This window comes from Lepidochelys kempii, chromosome 21 (genome assembly GCF_965140265.1).
Source record: "Lepidochelys kempii isolate rLepKem1 chromosome 21, rLepKem1.hap2, whole genome shotgun sequence".
NCBI lineage: Eukaryota > Metazoa > Chordata > Testudines > Cheloniidae > Lepidochelys > Lepidochelys kempii.
Genome location: NC_133276.1, coordinates 13,538,993 through 13,558,447, shown reverse-complemented (window position 1 = coordinate 13,558,447; position 19,455 = coordinate 13,538,993). Strand labels below are relative to the sequence as shown.

The 19,455-nt window shown below is 49.1% G+C and overlaps 1 protein-coding gene across 3 annotated transcripts in view; it reads left to right on the top strand.

The window, feature by feature from the left end:
- The window catches only part of AHCYL1 (adenosylhomocysteinase like 1), a 46,138-nt gene extending 29,678 nt beyond the window's left edge, over positions 1-16,460 (top strand). Inside the window, exons 3-18 of one of the 3 annotated variants that reach the window (XM_073320235.1) lie at positions 320-463; positions 1,482-1,582; positions 1,987-2,089; positions 2,732-2,826; positions 3,815-3,921; positions 4,451-4,567; positions 4,794-4,857; positions 6,340-6,428; positions 7,008-7,078; positions 7,926-8,020; positions 8,189-8,287; positions 9,118-9,186; positions 10,378-10,456; positions 13,393-13,513; positions 13,907-13,935; positions 16,449-16,460. In XM_073320235.1, the coding sequence (XP_073176336.1) occupies positions 320-463; positions 1,482-1,582; positions 1,987-2,089; positions 2,732-2,826; positions 3,815-3,921; positions 4,451-4,567; positions 4,794-4,857; positions 6,340-6,428; positions 7,008-7,078; positions 7,926-8,020; positions 8,189-8,287; positions 9,118-9,186; positions 10,378-10,456; positions 13,393-13,513; positions 13,907-13,913 (1,361 nt within the window). In that variant the 3' untranslated portion in view covers positions 13,914-13,935; positions 16,449-16,460. Of the gene's footprint in view, positions 1-319; positions 464-1,481; positions 1,583-1,986; positions 2,090-2,731; positions 2,827-3,814; positions 3,922-4,450; positions 4,568-4,793; positions 4,858-6,339; positions 6,429-7,007; positions 7,079-7,925; positions 8,021-8,188; positions 8,288-9,117; positions 9,187-10,377; positions 10,457-13,392; positions 13,518-13,906; positions 16,333-16,448 lie in introns of those variants that run through there. The other 2 variants (XM_073320234.1, XM_073320236.1) reach the window with 2 other exon arrangements.
- Positions 16,461-19,455: the final 2,995 nt, after the last annotated feature.

Below are 19,455 nucleotides of genomic sequence, written 5' to 3'. Positions count from 1 at the left end.
CCATTTTCAAGTAGTTTTGAAATTCTTAACAAAGCAGCTCCCCTTATAGAACATTTCATGTTCTGCTAAATCATAAAACCACCTTGTCCCCTTTGGCATTTACACTCCTGAATGATTAACTTCTTAACAGAGATGCCATTAAGAAATTACAGAATTTAAATGCAAAGTTCTTGTGAGACGTTTGTTTTCCCTTGCAGCTGATGATAGTTGTGCTAGCTCATGACAGACAGGAAGTGAAACTGATTAGAAACGCGGCTGGTAGAAGGTAATCGGGTTGCTGAGCCTCTGAGATTCTCATGTTGTTTCTTTCCTGGTTTAGCTGCATCCTACACAGACAGTTCTGATGATGAGGTCTCCCCACGAGAGAAACAGCAAACCAACTCCAAGGGCAGCAGCAACTTCTGTGTGAAGAACATCAAGCAGGCAGAGTTCGGGCGCCGGGAGATTGAGATCGCTGAACAAGGTAACGGGATGTCTTCTGAGCCAACTGGGCTGTATGCCTCCTTGGTACCATAAATCAAACCAGGGTATATCCTGATACCTTCAGTTATGGTCAGCAAATATCCTGATGTTCTCCTTGAGGCATCAGCAAGCCATGTAGGAAAGAATTGAACTCCTCCAACAGGTGGTGCATTAATGACAAGACATGCAGGGTTTTAAGTACCCAGTCTTGTGAGCAGCAGGAATGTTGATAGACTTGGATGGGGAAGTTCGACATGTGAAGAGCTCAAAGCACTTTCCAGAAAGTAAAACTGGTAGCACCAGGAGGCCCATTTCTTTAGATCTCATGAAAAGTGGTGATTCGTATTTTCAACTGGGATTTGATGGAGCTTGGCTGGTTCAGGGAATGATGGACATGCCTTCAAACTCCATCCACCCACACATTGTCCAAGCCATGGAAGGTGGAAAAATTCCCATTGTAAAGGTGCTTGCAGGATGACCGTCTTGGGAGGAAGTAATGCATTATAATCTCTTACCTTGAATGCTTCCTTTAAAATACCCCGCTCTGTTCCTGGGCTCTAAGTTACTACAGAGAATTCTTTCCTGGGTATCTGGCTGGTGAATCTTGCCCACATGCACAGGGTTCAGCTGATTGCCATATTTGGGGTCGGGAAGGAATTTTCCTCCAGGGCAGATTGGAAGAGGCCCTGGGGGTTTTTCGCCTTCCTCTGTAGCATGGGGCATAGGTCGCTTGCTGGAGGATTCTCTGCACCTTGAAGTCTTTAAACCATGATTTGACGACTTCAATAGCTCAGACATAGGTGAGCAGTTTATCGCAGGAGTGGGTGGGTGAGATTCTGTGGCCTGCATTGTGCAGGAGGTCAGACTAGATGATCATAATGGTCCCTTCTGACCTTAATATCTATGAGTGTAGTCTGACTAGATGGAGAGGTAGGGTGCAGGAGCTGGCCAGGTGTCCTGGCAAAGAGGCCTGTGTGGTGGACAGAGACCTCGTTAAAAACCCTCTGTTCCTTTCACAGACATGTCTGCTCTGATTTCACTCAGGAAACGGGCCCAGGGAGAGAAACCTTTGGCTGGAGCTAAAATAGTGGGCTGTACACACATTACAGCACAGACTGCGGTGAGTACTCCTTGGGCTCACGGCTTTGTGGGTGGAGGGGAGGAGGAAGAACAGAGACTGGCTTTTCCTGTGCTCTGTTATCTGTGCGGATAATCTTGGGAACTTTCGCAGCCCTGGGGAGGAAGTGCTTCAATATTTCAGAAACACACATGAGCAAATTGTCCCCATTTTCACACTTCCTAGGGGTGGGTGGGTGGATGTGGATGTGTGTGTGTGTAAGTGCTCTGCAGCTGCATTTTCCAATATGGCTGCTCCAGGATCCCAATCAGCAGATGTTTCCACTCTGCAAATAGTCTATGGTTGAATAACACTGTCCCCTTCCTGCTCTGTGCTGGAGTTCCCTGAATCCAGACGGGCATTACAGCTTCCTCTTGGGCTGACTGTCGGTTTGCTTCTGTCTCCAGGTGTTAATTGAGACACTGTGCGCGCTGGGGGCTCAGTGCCGCTGGTCTGCTTGCAACATCTATTCCACTCAGAACGAGGTGGCTGCTGCCTTAGCGGAGGCTGGTGAGTAGTGTGTGAGCAGCAGGAGGGGAGAGATGTAAAGCCAACTTTCCCTGGTTTTGAATTGCGCTGCGGTGTTTTTGGAAATACTATGCTTACCCAGACTCCTGACTGCCACTTTGCCCCCATGTCTGGAGAAACATTCCAGGGAGTCCACAGAGCTCCAGGACTAGATTACCCCTAAACAAAGGGAGAGTTTGGATACTCTGGACATCTTAGCCAGTGCCATTTCTGCTCCTGCGTATTCCAAATCAGTTGGCAAGCCAGAGGCGCTTGCTTTTACTTCATCATACATTTCTCCGGTGCCTTTCAAGGAATCCCAAGCCACTTTACAGACTGTGTGTAGGAATTGCTTCTTCCACCACGTCAGTGCAGTCATTTCTGGGGTGGGATACAACAGTTATTCAACAGCGCACTGCAACATGGTCCAAGAGGTCAGGGCAAGTTTATAACACTGGCTTGCCCTTGACTGAGCTTGCTGTTCACCTCTGTTCAGCTGCACTTGTTCTCAGCAATGTTAGTGTAGACTTGGGGAGCTGGGGGAAGTTCAGCACCACAGGGACAACCTCGCATGTGTTAGGCCCTGGCCGTGGTGTCTGTTGCCTCCCAGCAGAGCAGCAGCAAATGACTTTGTCTCCTCCCTAGGTGTTGCTGTGTTTGCCTGGAAGGGGGAGTCAGAGGATGATTTCTGGTGGTGCATTGACCGTTGTGTTAACATGGATGGTTGGCAGGCCAACATGGTAATGGGAGCATTTCACAGCCTTTTCTCTACTCCTCCCCCGCAGAGTATTCCACGTCCTGTCCTCCCCCCCCCCCCCCAGCACTACTTTGCTTTCCAAGAGCTGCTGGAAAATAGATTAGATTACCTGGTGGTTTTCATTGTCCAGTCGTCCTCTTGTACGACCGGTCCCTGGGTGTATCGGTGGAACGTTTTTCTCCCTCTGCATTGAATAGGGCTGAATGCTGGTCAGAAAGGGGAGTTCCCAGAGATTGTGTGCTTTTCATGCTGTGTTTTAGAGCCTGTGACTAGATAGCCAAGGTGAACTGGCTGTGGGGAGGAGAGGAGACTTTTGCCTAGTCATACATTCCTGCAAGTCTCAAGAGGCCTATAGATATTGTATGTATTGGGGTCTAAGCCATGCCCAAAATAGTCTGATTGAACTCAGTGACTGGAGTACAAAGCAGTCCCTATGCTCCCCGGCTCAGCAGTATGTCCTGGCAGAGCCCTGCTTGTGGGTCCTATAAAACTCGCATGCAGTTCATGGGGTGGCTTGTTCCCCCCCAGTCCAGTTTCTTGGGATCTGCTCCCTGACTGATATCAATCTTCCTCCCCCACCTAGGAAACAAGCCCTTTAGCAAAGCTGTGTCTAAGCCTGTCCCCGGGACGGTTACCTTTTGAGTGGGGCATAGATTTCTTGGCCCCTTTGTGAGCACGTGCAATGTTTAGGTACTAGTAATGCCTCTCAACCTAAAGATTGGAAGTGGTATACAAGCAACCCTTCCAGTCCCCCTGTGAGTCAGTAGTTATCCCATTTTACAGAGGGGAAACTGAGTCAAGTTATACGCCCAGAACCACACGACAAGTCTTTCACCTGGGAATAGAACCCAGGAGCAGAAATCCTCCTATCACCTCGTGTTTTAATGGGGCTTTTCTGTAGCTGACAGTGACCTGGCTTGCTGGCAGTGGAAGGACTGAATGTCCTTTGTGTTTCTCTGCATGTTCCCTAGATCCTGGATGATGGTGGAGATCTGACCCACTGGGTTTATAAGAAATATCCCAATGTTTTTAAGAAGATCCGTGGCATCGTAGAGGAGAGCGTGACTGGTGTGCACAGGTATTGGACCCAGGGGCAGCCAGAATTTAGGCCTTTCACTGCTCTTTTGCTCATGGCAGGCAGCTGCTGTTTCTATTCTCCATGGTATCTGCTCTTGCATGGTAGCTAGAAGAGACTAGCAGTCAATGTACTTTTTCTGGTCATGTGAGGTAAGGTCTGCAGGTTTCCCTGATCCTTGCTGTTTACACATGCACTATGATTGCCTCCAGGAAGTGACAGAAATTGTAAAGGGCCTTAGGCTCTGAGGGTCAAGGTGCATGCTTTAGCTCTGCATTCACTTCCTCTGCTGAAAATGTTTGGCCTTGGATTGCATCTGTCCTGAGAGCCTGAGCAGCTGGGGATCTACGTGTTCTGTGGCAGTTTGCATCCGGGACTGCCAGCTCCCCATTGCTAGTGCTAGGCTAGGAGGTTACAGTGGTCCTGTCTTTCTCTGGGGCATGGTGTTAATTTGGATTCCGTTTGCTTTGCTGTGTGCAGAGCTCTAGTGTGTCTAATGGAGCGGTATCTGAAGTGTCCTTTCTCCCCGCAGGCTGTACCAGCTGTCCAAGGCTGGGAAACTGTGTGTCCCAGCCATGAATGTCAATGACTCTGTCACCAAACAGAAATTCGATAACCTGTACTGTTGCAGAGAGTCCATCTTGGACGGGTGAGTCTAATCCTTCAGGATACACAGCCATTCCCTTCCTTTAACTCATGCCGATAGATTGGTCTTTCTCTGGCTTCTGTGGCATTTCAATCAGACTCCGTCGTGTCCAAGTTGAATGTTGCAGTGTCTGGTCACATGATCAGCTGTCGCTTCGGAGTATCACCCCATGCAGACTGCTCTGTCTGGAACTGACTAATCCCAACACAGGTCTGTTTCTGTCTTGTAGCCTAAAGAGGACCACAGATGTGATGTTTGGAGGGAAACAAGTGGTGGTGTGTGGCTATGGTGAGGTGAGTTCCATGAACGAACGTGAGGCAGCATCTCTCCGCGATGCATAGTCAAGATCCATCCTTTCCCCAGTGTTCCTTATCTGCCTTTGACGAGCAATGACCTCTTACCCTTGCTAAGAGTAGGAGCGTTACGAAGAGTTCATACGTAATAGAAGGAAACAGTGTCTCTCTAGACAGTTTTCCCTATGTCAGTGCATGGCTGACTGCTGATCCTGGAGAGAATTCTTTTCAAATCATGGGAAGATGGACGCCCACTCTGTCATGCTTGTGCAGGAAAGCCTTGCTAGAAGCTGCTGAGACATTATATACAAAGTCTCTGTTTCCCTGCTTGCTTGGAGATTTGTCTGAATTGCCATATTTCAGCGCAGTTGTTGCTGGTAACACTCTGAATTGCCACACCGTGCCTGCCACGGTGTCAGAGCCGTGGGGGTAATGGTGATTGGATTGGTGTGGAATGGAGCTCTGGACTGACTGCATCCCGCACTGCTGTATCCTTGGCTTTATAAAGCAGGCCTGTAATAATAAAATGATCCTCTTGTTGAGTGGTTTGAAACTCCCTGGTGTCTACAGAACTCCTGGATTTACGTTTATGGGGCGGGGGGGTCGTGCTTGTAAATCCTTCTAGAAGAGACGGCGCAAAGCAGGGATCTGACACCTAGCCCCATTCGCATGCTGTCTGTATGCGTGTTTACCTTACAAGCTGAGTCCACTGCAGTGGAGGGCCTGGCGGTAGCAGTAAATGCTCTTCTCCCCAGGAATATGCGTACTAATTTGTTTATACACCAAAGGAGCCCAAACTTTGCCCAACCGAAAGGCTGTGTTGGCAATCTGCCGGGGACTCGAGGGTTGCATGTAATTTGCCTGTCTGCTCGGAGCAAGCTGCAACATTGCATGCTGGGGGCTGTAGTCCCTCAGGGCTGCTTTGCCATATTAAATATGAGATGCCAGAAGCTGAACTATGGGGCCATACTGACTACCCCATGCACGTGCTAAATAAAATAGGGGGTCTGTTACAAAGCTATAAACATACCCATGTTCTCTTTTTTTAAAAAAAAGGCAGTTGGAGGTTAGTCCTGGCCCAGATCTGCATTTATTTATTTTAAAAAGAAAAGTTTAGCTGTGATCTCTCCTCTGTGCGGCGTTGATGGCTGTTTCGACAGCTTAGGACATTCATCTTAGAACCCTTGTACCTGCTGGATGCTATGCCCAGGCCGTGAATGCCAGCAGGTGATCTTGGAATGACACTTCTGGGAGGGGAAGACTGGGCTGAGAGGGGCCAAGTGCCTGTAGCCATGCCTACTGTAAAGCTGATGCAGCACATTCCTGCTCCTGAGCCAGGCTTTGAACTGAACCTTGGCATTAAGCAGGTGTCTGCGATGAGAATCTCGCTCCTAGCGCTGCCACCTGTATAAACAAACGGGTGCAGTTTGTCCATGGGGACCTCCTGGGTCCTGTGTCTGGAGGCTCTTCATTGCATTGCAGGTTGGGAAGGGATGTTGCGCAGCTCTGAAAGCCCTTGGAGCCATAGTCAACATCACCGAGATTGACCCCATCTGTGCTCTCCAAGCCTGGTAAGAGATGAAGAGTTAAATGCTGCTGAGTGAGCACCTGTTCCTTTACTGTCTGTCTGGTCTTTGAGCTTCATCAGAGGGCTGACTTGAAGTCAGGCTGCTCAGGAAGAGCCTTCATCCACCCGGAACCTCATAACCCATGGCTAGTCTCATGAGAAAGTATACGTCTCTTGGGGACCTTCCATCATTTGTGCACCCATTTGAGCTCCTGTGTCCTTGGCCCAGGGCAGCCAACTGGACTTAGAAACCTAGGTGCCTGAAAATTAACTAAAATAGAAGAATGGTGTGGGACTCCATAATGCTCTCCATGCCGTGTTGGGTGCACACTCCCAGGTCTCTCTCACTAGCCATGGCATTCACAACCACAAGCTCACACAGGTTCCTTTGCACATGGTCCACCTTGCACTTACTGCACTCAGGGTGTGGGTGGGAAGCCTGCTCCTCTGATGTTACTGATCAGAGTAGATTTTTAGCTATTCTGTTGCATTCCCTCCTGGCTTCACCTTTCCAGGTTGTGTTGTGCAGGCAGGCAGGGGTGTTACGGTTCATCTTCTCACTCTGCCCTTTTCCTTTCACCAGCATGGATGGCTTCCGGGTGGTGAAACTCAATGAAGTGATCCGCCAGGTGGATGTGGTCATAACCTGCACAGGTACGGAGATTTGGGGGGAAAGGTGGTGGGTGATGCTTGCTTCAAGCTCTGTGGAACCGTTCCTGGGCCCGTGTACTTGGAACAGGAATCTCTATAGGACTTCCCTGCTTCACGCACGTCAGAAAGTAGGTGATGGGCTCCAGTGACTATGCATGGAGGATGTACTGATTCCTGTGCTTAGATATCTCAGTCAACATATTGCACATGCAGCGTGGGGGGTAGAACTGTGAGCTTGGGCTCCCAAAACTCTGTGGAGGGGGCTAGAGCAGCTCCTCTGCTAGTTTAGCCTGTGGAGGGAGCTGACCATGCCCGAGCAGGTCCCCTCTGGCACTAAACGTAGCTAGGGGAGTAGTGAGCATACAAGGGAAGACACTGGAGGGCAGGGTGAGGGGAAAACCCAATCCACTTCTGTGCTGATGTCAAAATCTGAGCTCCACTTGCTGTCCTCAGTGCATCCAGATGAGTCAAAGGGACTCCCCCTTACCTTGGGAAGGGTGAGATTGTGACGTAGGGAGTGCACTTTTTTCTTGCCATTTTGGGCTCTCGTTGCTGCCTCGGTGACCTCCCCCTCCACAGCCACCAATGGGAGCTCACCCTGAGGAGAGGCACTAGGAACTGATCTTCCCAAGACCACAGCCAGCTCATGTGCAGAGACCACACCCATGGCCCTCTGGTCAGCAGAAAGTACAAGCGCTCCAGTACACCAGCCAGTCGTGTTCTGGCAGAGACTGAACCTTGCGCCTGGCTTTGGGGCAGAAATCTTCAGCACCAGCCATAGAGAGAGGGATCGGGAGGCACAAGTTACAGTTGTTTGGGCTCATATTAGCAGCATCCTCTTTCTCTATAGGAAATAAGAACGTGGTGACCAGGGAACACTTGGACCGAATGAAGAACAGCTGCATTGTGTGTAACATGGGCCATTCCAACACTGAAATTGATGTGGTGAGTCTCTGCCGCTTATCTGCCCCATCAACCTTTCCAGCAGCGAGCCCATGAGTGCCTATCAGTCTGCTCCTGACAGTCCCATGCTCCTGGGTTACCTCCTTCCCACTGGGATCCACTTGCCTTGGATGACAGGTAACTGACTCCTGCTTGTTTCTCTCCTCACAGACCAGTCTCCGTACCCCGGAGCTGACCTGGGAGCGTGTCCGCTCACAGGTGGACCATGTCATCTGGCCAGATGGCAAACGGGTGGTCCTGCTGGCTGAGGTATGTCCTGGAAGTCAGGCCAGAGAAGCTGCAGCAGAGCATCTGGGCTAAAGCATCACATTGCAGGGGGTCCTGTGTCTCTTCCTAGAGTTTCTGCATGCAGGAGATATTGTGGGCACTGGTTTGAGATTGGGATGTAACTCAGTACAAAGACTACAGAGTAACCTGTGTGGCTGGGAAGGTCTTTGAGCCTGTGGGGGACCCTGTAACCATGGACTACTGCAGCCAGAACTTTCTTGGTTTGATTATTCTCAAAGGGGTGCAGGGTTACCTATCATACACACGGGTCTCTCAGCAACACAGTTACTAGCTGGCTTGCTCTTGCCCATCCATGCAAGCCAGACCCAATATCTGTCTTGATTTGGGAAGGACCCAATGGCTACAAAACACTGCATTTCTCTTTCCTTCCAGCTGGTCACTCCAACCTTCCGGGCACCCCACAGGCCTTGCAGTTGGAGTGATTCTGTCTCTCCCTTTGTCAGGACCACACAGCTTCTCTGACCTTTAGCTAAGGACAGGAACTGCTCTCACCCATTTGGGTGGGAAGTTAGGGCCTCCAGAATAGCAGGATACTGCACCTTCTCAAATAGCTGGGCTGAGAGCATGACTTACCTCTGCCCCAGGGAGTGAGACTAGATATGGAGCGTGGACCCCTGGAGGTGGGGCAGTAATGAGGCTGTGCTCTTTGGCTCCATCAACTGGTGACCCGACTAAATGGGTGAATCTGAAGCATCGGGGGGAAAAAATTCCCCCCATTTTCAATACTCTAAGCTGCCCCAGTGTAATGAGTTCACTGTCCTTAACATGTCTTCATCCTGTTGACATTTTAGGGTCGTCTTCTCAATCTGAGCTGTTCAACAGTTCCCACCTTTGTTCTGTCCATCACAGCCACCACTCAGGTATGTAACTGGAACCATCAACACTGCCCACCTTGCCTAATGCTGTATTTCGAGGTGTGGGGGTTAGTGTTTCAGGGCCTCATGCGGTCTTGGGATTCGACATAACCACTAAGCAGCAGGAGACGCTTTCTGTAACATACAACATTTCAACCATTTGGGTTTGCATTTTAAGTTGTTAGAGCATTTATTTCTTTGAACTTCTCTTTGGGTAAAATAAATTCTCAAATCTGTTTTTTGGCTCTGAGGTTAAAATGATTTAAATCATTCTCGGTAGCAATATTACCTCGAATGGACAGCCATCACCACCACCCGTTGCGTTTCTTGGCACGAGGCTGTCTCTGTAAACAGGATTATAAATAAATACAGCTGTGTGTTCAGCTCTTTGCCATACACAAAATCAAGGCAGTCCCTGCCCCGATCTAAGAGAAATGAAGGGAATGCAATACACTGGGAAATCCAGAAGTGGCACATGGTTAAACTTGTTTTAAAGGAAACTCTCTACCTATGGGCATTGCAGAAGGGAATTTTGGGGGGATTGTTACAGACCATTAGCTGCACTTCTTTCCCTTGATGCTGAGTTATTTTCATGCCAGGTGGAACATGTACAATGCCAGCATTTTGGTCTAACTGCTGTAAATTGGTGGAGTTTCAGTGACTTCAAGGGAGCTTCTACCAGCTGGAGAGCTGGTCATTTGCCTTTCAAAGGGACACTGTCAGGTTAAAATGAATGTCCATTTAAAACGAATTTCCTTGCCTGTTACTGACAGCCTTAGATTTTTACAAAAGATAATTTTATCACTGATTTACTTTTCCACCACGTCCGAGGGCTGTGCTTTTACCTAGCATTCAGGTGGGGGCACTGCAAACTGGGACTTGCTGGTCAGTTTCTCTCTGGTTCTCCAGCACCAGGGACCCTGCAGTATTTGAGTCACCTGGCAAGGAGGTGAGGTTATCTTCCAAAGGGAAACATTTATCAGGGATGGTATTGTAAAGGGTTTTTACAAAAGCGAGACCTTGGACCCCACTCTCTTGCATTGCATGACATTGCATGCTGTTTTTGTGTGCCTACATGTCGTCAGTATCACAACATCCACACCTGTTATGGTCTGGCCTCTGGTCAGCTCTTCTCTGGCCCCGTGCTGTTGGTGAGCTCTGTACTGGTGACTGACTTGTCCTTTCTGATCTCCGCAGGCTCTAGCTCTGATTGAGCTCTACAATGCTCCCGAGGGACGTTACAAGCAAGACGTGTACTTGCTGCCTAAAAAGATGGGTGAGCAAAGGAAGCTACTTGAGTCCCGAGTTGAAGTTGTCCCCAGCCAACAGGGCTGTGAGGGATCTGATCAGGGCCCAGCAAAGCTGTTAGAGCAGTGGTTCTCAACCCGGGGTACACAGAGGTCTTCCAGTGGGTACATCAACTCATCTAGATATTTGCTTAGTTTTATAACAGGGTACATAACAAGCACTAGCAAAGTCAGTACAAACTAAAATTTCATACAGACAGTGACTTGTTTATACTGCTCTGTATACTGTACACTGAAATGTAAGTACAATATTTAGATTCCAACTGATTTATTTTATAATCATATGGTAAAAATAAGAAAGGAAGCAATTTTTCAGTAATCACGTGTTGTGACACTTCTGTTGTTTTTTGTCTGATTTTTGTAAGCAAGTAGATTTTAAGTGAGGTGTAACTTGTGGGTACACAAGACAAATCAGACTCCTGAAAGGGGTACAGTAGTCTGGAAAGGCTGATAGCCACTTTGTTAGAGAAGCCACAGTCTCACCAGACTCTACCGAGATCTCTGATCTATGTTTCCTGCTCCTATAAGGAGCAACTTATGTAAGCTAACTGTGCACGATTGTTCGGCAGAGATTGCAGGAGGCAAGAAGTTTGGGGTGATGCGTATGTACTGTAAGCGAATTGGCTGTTTTGTGCAACAGGCTGGATTGGACCTGTTGCCATTCACTCCCAAACCTTTTCCTGAAACCCTAAGAGCTAGTCACTGCTTGTCCTACCCAGCAGTGTTTTAAGCTAGATGCCCTGTCTGATTGTTCTTCTGACTGAAAGTGAGAGTCAACAAGATGCTTTTAAATATTGAGGCCGAGACACTTAGCAGGAAACTGTAGGCCAGTGGTCCCCAACGCGGTGCCTGCGGGTGCCATGGCAAGGAAGCGCTTCCGCCGGACAACCCGCAGCTGCCGGACAACCAGCCGCCGAAACGCTGCCCAGAAGTGACAACGCCAAGAAGCCGCTTCTTGGCGGCATTTCAGCGGCAACGCTTGTTGATGACGCCACTTCTCAGCGGCTGGTTGTCCAGCGCCCGCCACATTCTTCTGGAAACATGAATATGCTATAGCAAGAGAGAGGTTGGGGACCACTGCTGTAGGCGATTCCAAGGTCAGGCTGTCTTTCACATCAGCTCAAGGTGTGGTGGTGGAAGTGAGTGAGCTGCACAAGTGGGAAGTGCAAGAGAGGACTACTGAAGAAACATTTGCCAGTAAGTGGCCTTTCTTGGCACGCTTGAGGCTTGGCTAAATACATAATTTCCCCAGTGGCCTGTAACTGCCCTGATCAGTCATTTAAATACCCACTTATTCCTCTAATGCATTGTAATGGGGTCGGCACCCACCTCTCGTGAGCGCCCCCCTCTGGTTGGGTTTGTCCGTGGTCTTTAAATCAGTCCTAGCCCTGCTTTCGGGCTGTCCCCCCCACCCCTCCCGGGCTTCCTCGCTGGAGGCAATGGTTTTGCCCTTTAGTCTGTTTTGGCCCCAGTCAGTCAGGAGGCCCAGCTGAAGTTCAGTCCCCTTCTGGGGGTTTAGTGCTGTCCAATTGTAGGCCCTTCTCCAGTGGCCTATGGGGGGACCTGGGCCCGCCCACTACTCGGGGCCCTGGCCTTCACCAGCGTCTTAGCCTTAGCTCAGGGCTCTTCTAAGCTCAGGCCCAGTAGCCAGCCAGGAGCTCTCCCGTGCTCCCCCTGTCCCAACTAGCACTGGGCTGTCTGTCGTGTTGCAGTTCCTTCAGCCAGCAATATCATCTACGCTCCTCCAGCTCTAGTGAAGAACTGCCCTGTGTTTGGTTCTGGCCTCTGTAGCTGCTTTTTATATGGTCCTCCTGGCCGCTGACGGGCCATTCCAGCAGCCCCTCTGATTGATTGCTTCCTTGCAACCACTCTAGGCTGCTTGGAGGACCTGTCCACTGCTCCTTTCCTGGGATGAGTGTGGCAGGAACCTGAGACCTCCAGCAGGGGCTTTTGGGCCTAGTCCACCCCATCACATGCATATTAACTCTCTGAGTGGTGATACGGCTTTTCAGGGCTCTTAGTTTATTGTTACTTAGAGCACAGGGTCTGCCATGCTGGATTGATCAATCTAATCTGGCAGTGTCCATTGCCAGCCTTGTCAGAGGAAGGCATAAAACTCCTGTAGTTGAAGCACCACTCCATGGAGCAGTTACTTCCTGACCTTACAATGGTGATGCTTTTATCCTGAAAGATGAGGATCGAGAGCCCTTGTAGTTTTCAGAGCTCATTCTGCTTGTCTGCTTCTATCCCTCTCCTCTGCCTCTCCATCTATCATGTCTAGATAGTAAGCTCTGCAGGCAGGGATGGATTGTCTATTACTCTGTTTAGTGTCTAATACATTGGACAAGTACTACCATAATGAACATGGTTAATAATAATATAGTTGCAGATGCTTTCCGTATGACATGTGCAATCCTTTTTTCAATTCAAGTCTGCACTGTTTACCCCATTGCGTTAATATTAGATATTTTTGCAGGTGGGGTAGAGTTTGCTCCATGCTAACACTGAAGATCCTGAAAAGTTAGATTCTAAAACGACTTGAGTTCTGGACACAATCTCTTGAATATGCTATTTTTTTACTGAACTCGTTACACTGGGAATCAGTGAACAAGTTGTTAAAATCTGTGCAGTTTTCTCCTAGCCTAAGATGTGCCCTGCTAAGATGTACCTTGGCCTGAAATTTGATCGCACCTCTGAACTCCTCATTAGATTTTACATTGGCCTTATCCTGAAGTCTCTAGAGTCTTATACCTTGCCCATCATTGTAGTATTTGAGTGCCTTCCAGTCGTGCATTAAGTGACATGACTTAACATCTGTTGTGTGTTTGTTGGTACTGTTGAATGTGTTCCCGTGTGCCTGGCCATCAAACTCAATTGCCCATGGCTTCATATTTACTCTTCTCAGATGAATACGTTGCCAGCTTGCACCTGCCTTCATTTGATGCCCATCTGACAGAACTAACAGATGATCAAGCGAAATACCTGGGACTCAACAAAAACGGGCCTTTCAAACCCAACTATTACAGGTAAGACCTGTGTGAGGGGGATAAAGAATCTATCCTCTGGTACCTTCTGAGGCCTCTTCCAGCAGTAGCGGCATGGATTGTGCCTCTTTATTGCAGTGGCATGTGGGTGTGGAGATATCCTGCTGCTTGTTGGGGCAGGGTAATGCCATCTGGGGGTTGGGATATGGACCAGCTGTCTGCTTAGCTAGTTCTGCGTTGGATGATAGTCACCCAGACTGTGAGTACAGCTGGTGTTTGGCAGGGTTGGGGAAGAACTGCACTGGAGAGGAACAAGTACTTCCGGATACATGGAGGTGATGGCTGCTCTCTGAAGGTGCCAGATGTCGCACCGATGGTGTGGCTTCTAATATGGTACCTGTTGCCTGACTCTGGTCTCCTTTCCTTGTGTTTCAGATACTGATGGACCATAACATCTAAGGACCGGACCAGACCACACAAGACAACTTTAGAGAAATTATTTTTAAAGATCATTTTATTTTGTTTTACTCTTTTCTTTTTTTAAAAGCTGTTGGTTTTTTTCTTTTATCTGTCTGATTTTAATGTCACTTTGTTTTACATTTTCACATGATCGCGTCTCTCTGTACGTCTGATCTTGGCAGACAACCTGGGATTTGCTTACTGCTTTATGACTGAAACCTGGCTGTGTGGTTTCAGACTTTCACTCATGGGAAGGGTTTCCTTTCCTGAGTATGAAGGGCAATTCATTCCCACAGTGGGTTTTTATCTTTCCAGTGCACCTTAGTCAGGATATTTGCAAACACTGAGATACTGTACTGTTTGTTTTTTTTTTCCTGTGTGGAGTTATCTGCAACTTCTAAATTGCCTTAATGAGCCCAGTTTTTAGCTGCTAGAGCAATGCTCCTATCCCTGTGTTGGAGCAGAGTGGCACCTAGTGGCCAGTTAGGGTAAAGGTGTGTGACCCCAGACCGGGTTTCCTATGTGAACTTGGGAAGGTGGTATGGTGCCTGGTACGGATAAGCCCAGGTGGGTGTTAACTTGTCTATTTCAGGGTGCTAGTCTGAATCTGAATGGGGATCACCTACCCATCAGACTCCTTGTCTCTCCTAGGTTTTAAACTGCATCTTATTTGACTTCAGACCATTTTTCTTTTCTTTTCCAAGTCTAAAATGTTGTTTCAAAGGAGAAAGTGTTTCCAAGTGGGAACTCTGTGGAATAGTCGGGCAGCTGAGAGCATGCAGCAGCCCGTTCAGCCATGGGCAGGCCTGGCCAGAGAGGGGCCAGCATATGACACCTCCCGTGAACTCCTCCGTGTGTTGAACACAGATGACCCTTTCTGCTCCTGTCCCCTTAACGTGCAGAGTGCAGGGGATGTTCTGATGACATAGCAACTTTTCCATCAGCTTTACCGGCGAGCTGTCATGTTGAAATCAAAATCCTCCAGTCAGTGGACCATTCTGTAAAGCACTTGGCCCCACTCAGAGCCAATGACTGTGGGAGGTGGAATCCCTGGCCAGCTGCACTGCTGTCTTCTAAAGCGGTCAGCCAATCACCTCTTCCTTCCCCAGCCCAGAAGGTGGCAGGTTGTCTTATTTCATCTGGTTCACCACGTTACGGTCCCACTCTGGAAGGGCCTGATGCCCCGTGGTTTTCAGGCCTGTGTTCCAGGCTTAGCTCAACAAAGATCACAGCACAACAATCCAGATTCCAATTCTTTGCTCAGTGACATGTAAAAGGGAAGGAGTTTCAGCTGCAGTGGCCTAAAGGCCCAGCTCCAGCTAACGAGGGTGTTTCTGCTGAGTATATGGCGTCAGTCTAGCACTTCACGAATGTACAGGTACAAAGACAATCGAGACACTGCAGCTGGGTGTAGCAAACACCCTTGACCCAACCCTGTGCTCCCTTGTCACCCTCGCCCAAGTACACAAGATCCATTCCTAGCACCACCTCTGAGGAACCTCCCTGTGTGTGTTTATGGGCGACCCCGGCTGCTTTCCCTCTCTGGGAGCAAATAGCTCCTTTCTGATAACGGGCGGGATTAAGATTTCATCCTCCAAAACCTTCCAGCACTTCCAATAATTCCCCCTTATTCCTCCAGACTCTTCTTCACAAGCTTGCCCAGCTCCTTGATCATGTTCTTTCTTGCCCCCGCCCCCCTTGATAGATTCTTGGTTTCTCATTGACTCACTGCTGCATTGAGCTGACTCAGACTGCCAGGGCTGGTTCCCAATGACCTTACCGAGTCCGCCCATGTACTCCCCCCCTCTGCCCCCCATAACCTGAATTTCCATCAAGATGCAGCTGGGTTTGGAGTGTTGAGCCCAGGATCCTTTGGGGGCCCTGCTCTCCTTTCCTTGCTCAGGGAAGAGGACATGACCAGGAGCATAGGGAAGCTCCCGCTCAATCATTGCTCCAGTCCAGGGGGTTTGCCCCCATGCCACAACTCCCGGCTTTCTTTCTCCCTCTGCACTTCCTGCTCGCATAGAAGTTCTAGTATCCCAGAGCAGGCTTGGTTTTCCCACTCTAAGCCAAACAGAGGTTTATGTACCATCCTAAGTGTTCTCTGTCATGACTGTTGGGAGGGGCCCCTCTGTTCCATTTGTCTGTCTCAGTGTTACAGTGTCAATAGGAATCGTAGCTTAAGGGCTCCATCTCTGTATAAGCCATGTAACGAAAAAGACACAGGGGAACAATTGGTCTTATGCCTAGAGAAGCCTTGATTCTGTCAGAGGGAGCATGTTAGCACCAATCCGGGTGAGATAGGTTTATTTTGTATATGAATGATTTTTAATGGATGCAATATTAATCCTTGCAGATGAGCAATAAATCATTAAAGTCTAATTTAAAAATGATCAGAAAAACACTTCTCTTTCCTTGAGGTTTTGTTTCAAGGTCTAACATGGTAGCCTTCAGATCCGTGAATCAGTTGCTATTACTGAAGGCACAAGAACAGAGCTACTTGTCCACTTAAAATCACAGACCACACAAACAAATTGTGGTGTACCTCACTTATGACACCTTAGATGGTGGCATGTGACTGCAGTAATTAACTGGTCATGTCCTTGTAGATGCCAGCTCGTCACCCATAGACCTAAAAATCTCTCCCTCTACAGTTGCTAGAGTCATGAAAACACCATGGAACTCTTCTGTGTATGTAGATTAGCACCAGTGAGAGAGGATCTGTCATTGGGCTTTGTTATAATACCATATAAGAATTTTTAACATCCTGTGTATTGGGCTCATTACCATGGCTAGCAAATTAAAACCGGCCTCCTTTTGAGGTTATCATCTTCTCCTTCTCCCCCGGCCCCCAAGGGAATCTGCTGTTTAGCTCTGCCTTTGACCCACTGCCATCTAGTTTTGTATTTAACCTGAGTGTCCCTTTAAGATCTTTCTTGAGATGCCTAAAAGCCCTGTGCTTTGCAGTACTGTCACATGGGTGAGGATTGAGCTGTCACTTTCTATGAAACCATCGCTGATGACCAGCCTCCCTGAACTTCCCTGGGGTCCTTTCTGCTTGGCTGCTTTCAGTGGGTGCTGTATGGATTTGAGATGCCGAGGTGCTAATCAGTCCCTCATTTTGTTGTTCCCTGAAGACAATGGGTTCAAAATCTCAAAACTTTCTTTCTCCCTGGTCTTGTCTTACACAGAACGGTTCAAATTAATCTACAAATCTAACCAACTCCCTGGACCTCTTTTGCCTAAGAGCAATGTACAAAGGGGCAATGTGCTAGGGGAGAAAAAGTGGGATGGGTGATCTGGTTTGTATTCTTAGGTCTGGTACTTAATGTGCCTCAGTTTACCTGCTGTACAGCAGGGATAACTTTTACCCTCTGTAAAGCACTGAGATCTGTGCATAGACAATGCTAAAGTGTTAACAGGTTAAGACTGTACTGTCTCAAAGTATATACCTCACAATCTCTAATGAGATAATTCACTGCAGTCCTGTTTGAAATCTAAGGAGCCCCTCATGAACCTCTGTTGTGGTCACATGTCTGCACTGCCAGGCCTCCTCTCTGTCTGCTCTGTTCTTGTGAGGTTGTAGGGTATTGAAACTGACAAGAATCCTGTTCTGGTGATTTGGGAGAATAGCAATTTTGTCAGTTTCACCATCATGCCTCCTGCAGTGAATTTTGCTGTGTGGGGTCAGAGTGGGACGCTGAGAACCGTAGGGTCCTGCGTTAGTCTGGCTTGCTGGTACTAATAGCTCATTTTCCATGACGAAAACATGGGCACCCTAATGCAACCTTTTAAAAAGGGTAGGAGTTTAGGCGTTAAAATGTTAACTTCAGCAATGCGTGTGCCCTCTAAAGCTATATTGAACTACACCAGGGCTGCTTATAGATGGAGCACGTAAGGCAACTACTTAAAGCCCTGTCTGCACCTGAACCTTTTGCTGTTGCAACTGCTTGTTACGCTTGGAAACTGCCTTGCATTCGTGTGCAAAGCTGCTTGCTGTGGTGAGTAGACATTCCTACTCCCACGGCCACTGCTCCAAACCAGTGCGGTGCAATTGGAGTTCCCCTCTCCTAGGACTAAGTCACTGAGTTAATCAGACAGATGGTTGGCAGGAGTTAAAGGTTACACAGGAAATTACTTCCACAGGATGGGACTCGGGAGACCTTCTTTTTAATCTCAGCTCTGCCACTGGCCTGCTGGTGACCCTGGGCAAGTCACTTTCTGTATTTCAGTTGCCCCATCTGTAAAACAGGAATAATGATACGGACGGGTAGGAGTGAAGTAGCTGGGCTATATGGAGAGGCCCAGAGGAACATCCTTACTCTGAGCCTGGCTCAGGCCCCTTGCAGGAGCCTAGAGTGATCTCGAGCCAGAGGGGCACTTAATTCAACTACAGTCCATTAAATGAAATGGAGCTTATAGAAATGATTAAATAAATAAAGGGAAAAAAACTCCCTTCCCTTGAGTTCCCAACCCACCACTCCTCATAGCAGAGTCTCAGCCAAGCAGGCAACAGAGCACCTGACTGCCTGGACTTGTGCAGGCTAGTGTCAGTGTAGAGGCTGTTTGGTATGAAAGCCACCTCCAACTTCACTAGCATGAACAAATGTAGCTGATGTCTGGGAAAAGGGAGAGGGAGAGAAAATCGTGGTCATGTCAACCTTTTGGAGGGTGATCAAAGCTGTTTAAAAGCTAGGAGGGAAGGGTAGAACTGGTGTCAAGGAAGACAAATCCCACCGCAGCCACCTCCACCCTTAAGCTGTGTCTGTGAGATCCCTCAAAGGCAAGGGGTGTCAGCACCGACCAAGAGGAGGCTGTGGTCTGAAGTCAGTGGGTTTGATTCTCCCCTTGTGTACCTGGGTAGCTGTTGCTCTCTTGAGTGGACTCCAGGTCCCTCACGTGAAAGCACCCTTGTTCGAGTCTGCAGGGGCCTGGTGAAAGATACGAGCCGGCTGTAGGACTGAGTAGGTGGGTGGCCATCCCAGAGGATAAAAGATGCATTTCTCGCACCAGCTAAGGGCGTGTGATTTTTAGAGCTCGAGAAGTAGGATGCTGGGCCTGGCCTGGCTGGGGGTTGCGGCATTTATCCAGGACCTGGCTTGAGGCTGCCTCGTGGTTGCTCGGTGCCAGGGCGGGGCCGGCGGGCCCTGCGGCTGGGTGAGACGCCCAGGAGGCTGTGGCGGGCCGCGCGGAAGTGCGGGGTTGGCACAGCTCTGGTTTGAAGATCGGGCGGAGGGCACCCCAGCCGGAAGGGTGCTGGGCTGGAGGGCCCTGTCCCCCGTGGGCCTCGGCCTGGGAGCAGGACCCAGGCGGCCGGGGTTGATTTGCGGCTTTTGGAGGGGGAGGGGTTGGCTCTGCTGGATGCTGATGTGATGGCAGCTCTAGCCCCAGAGGTGCCCTAGGGCAAGACCATGGGGGGACAAGCACGCAGCCCCCCCCAGCAGCCAGCACAGGCCCTGAAAAGGCGGATTGATGCAGCTCCCGCCACTCCTAACATGGCTGCCTCAAGCGACCCACGCGTCGGC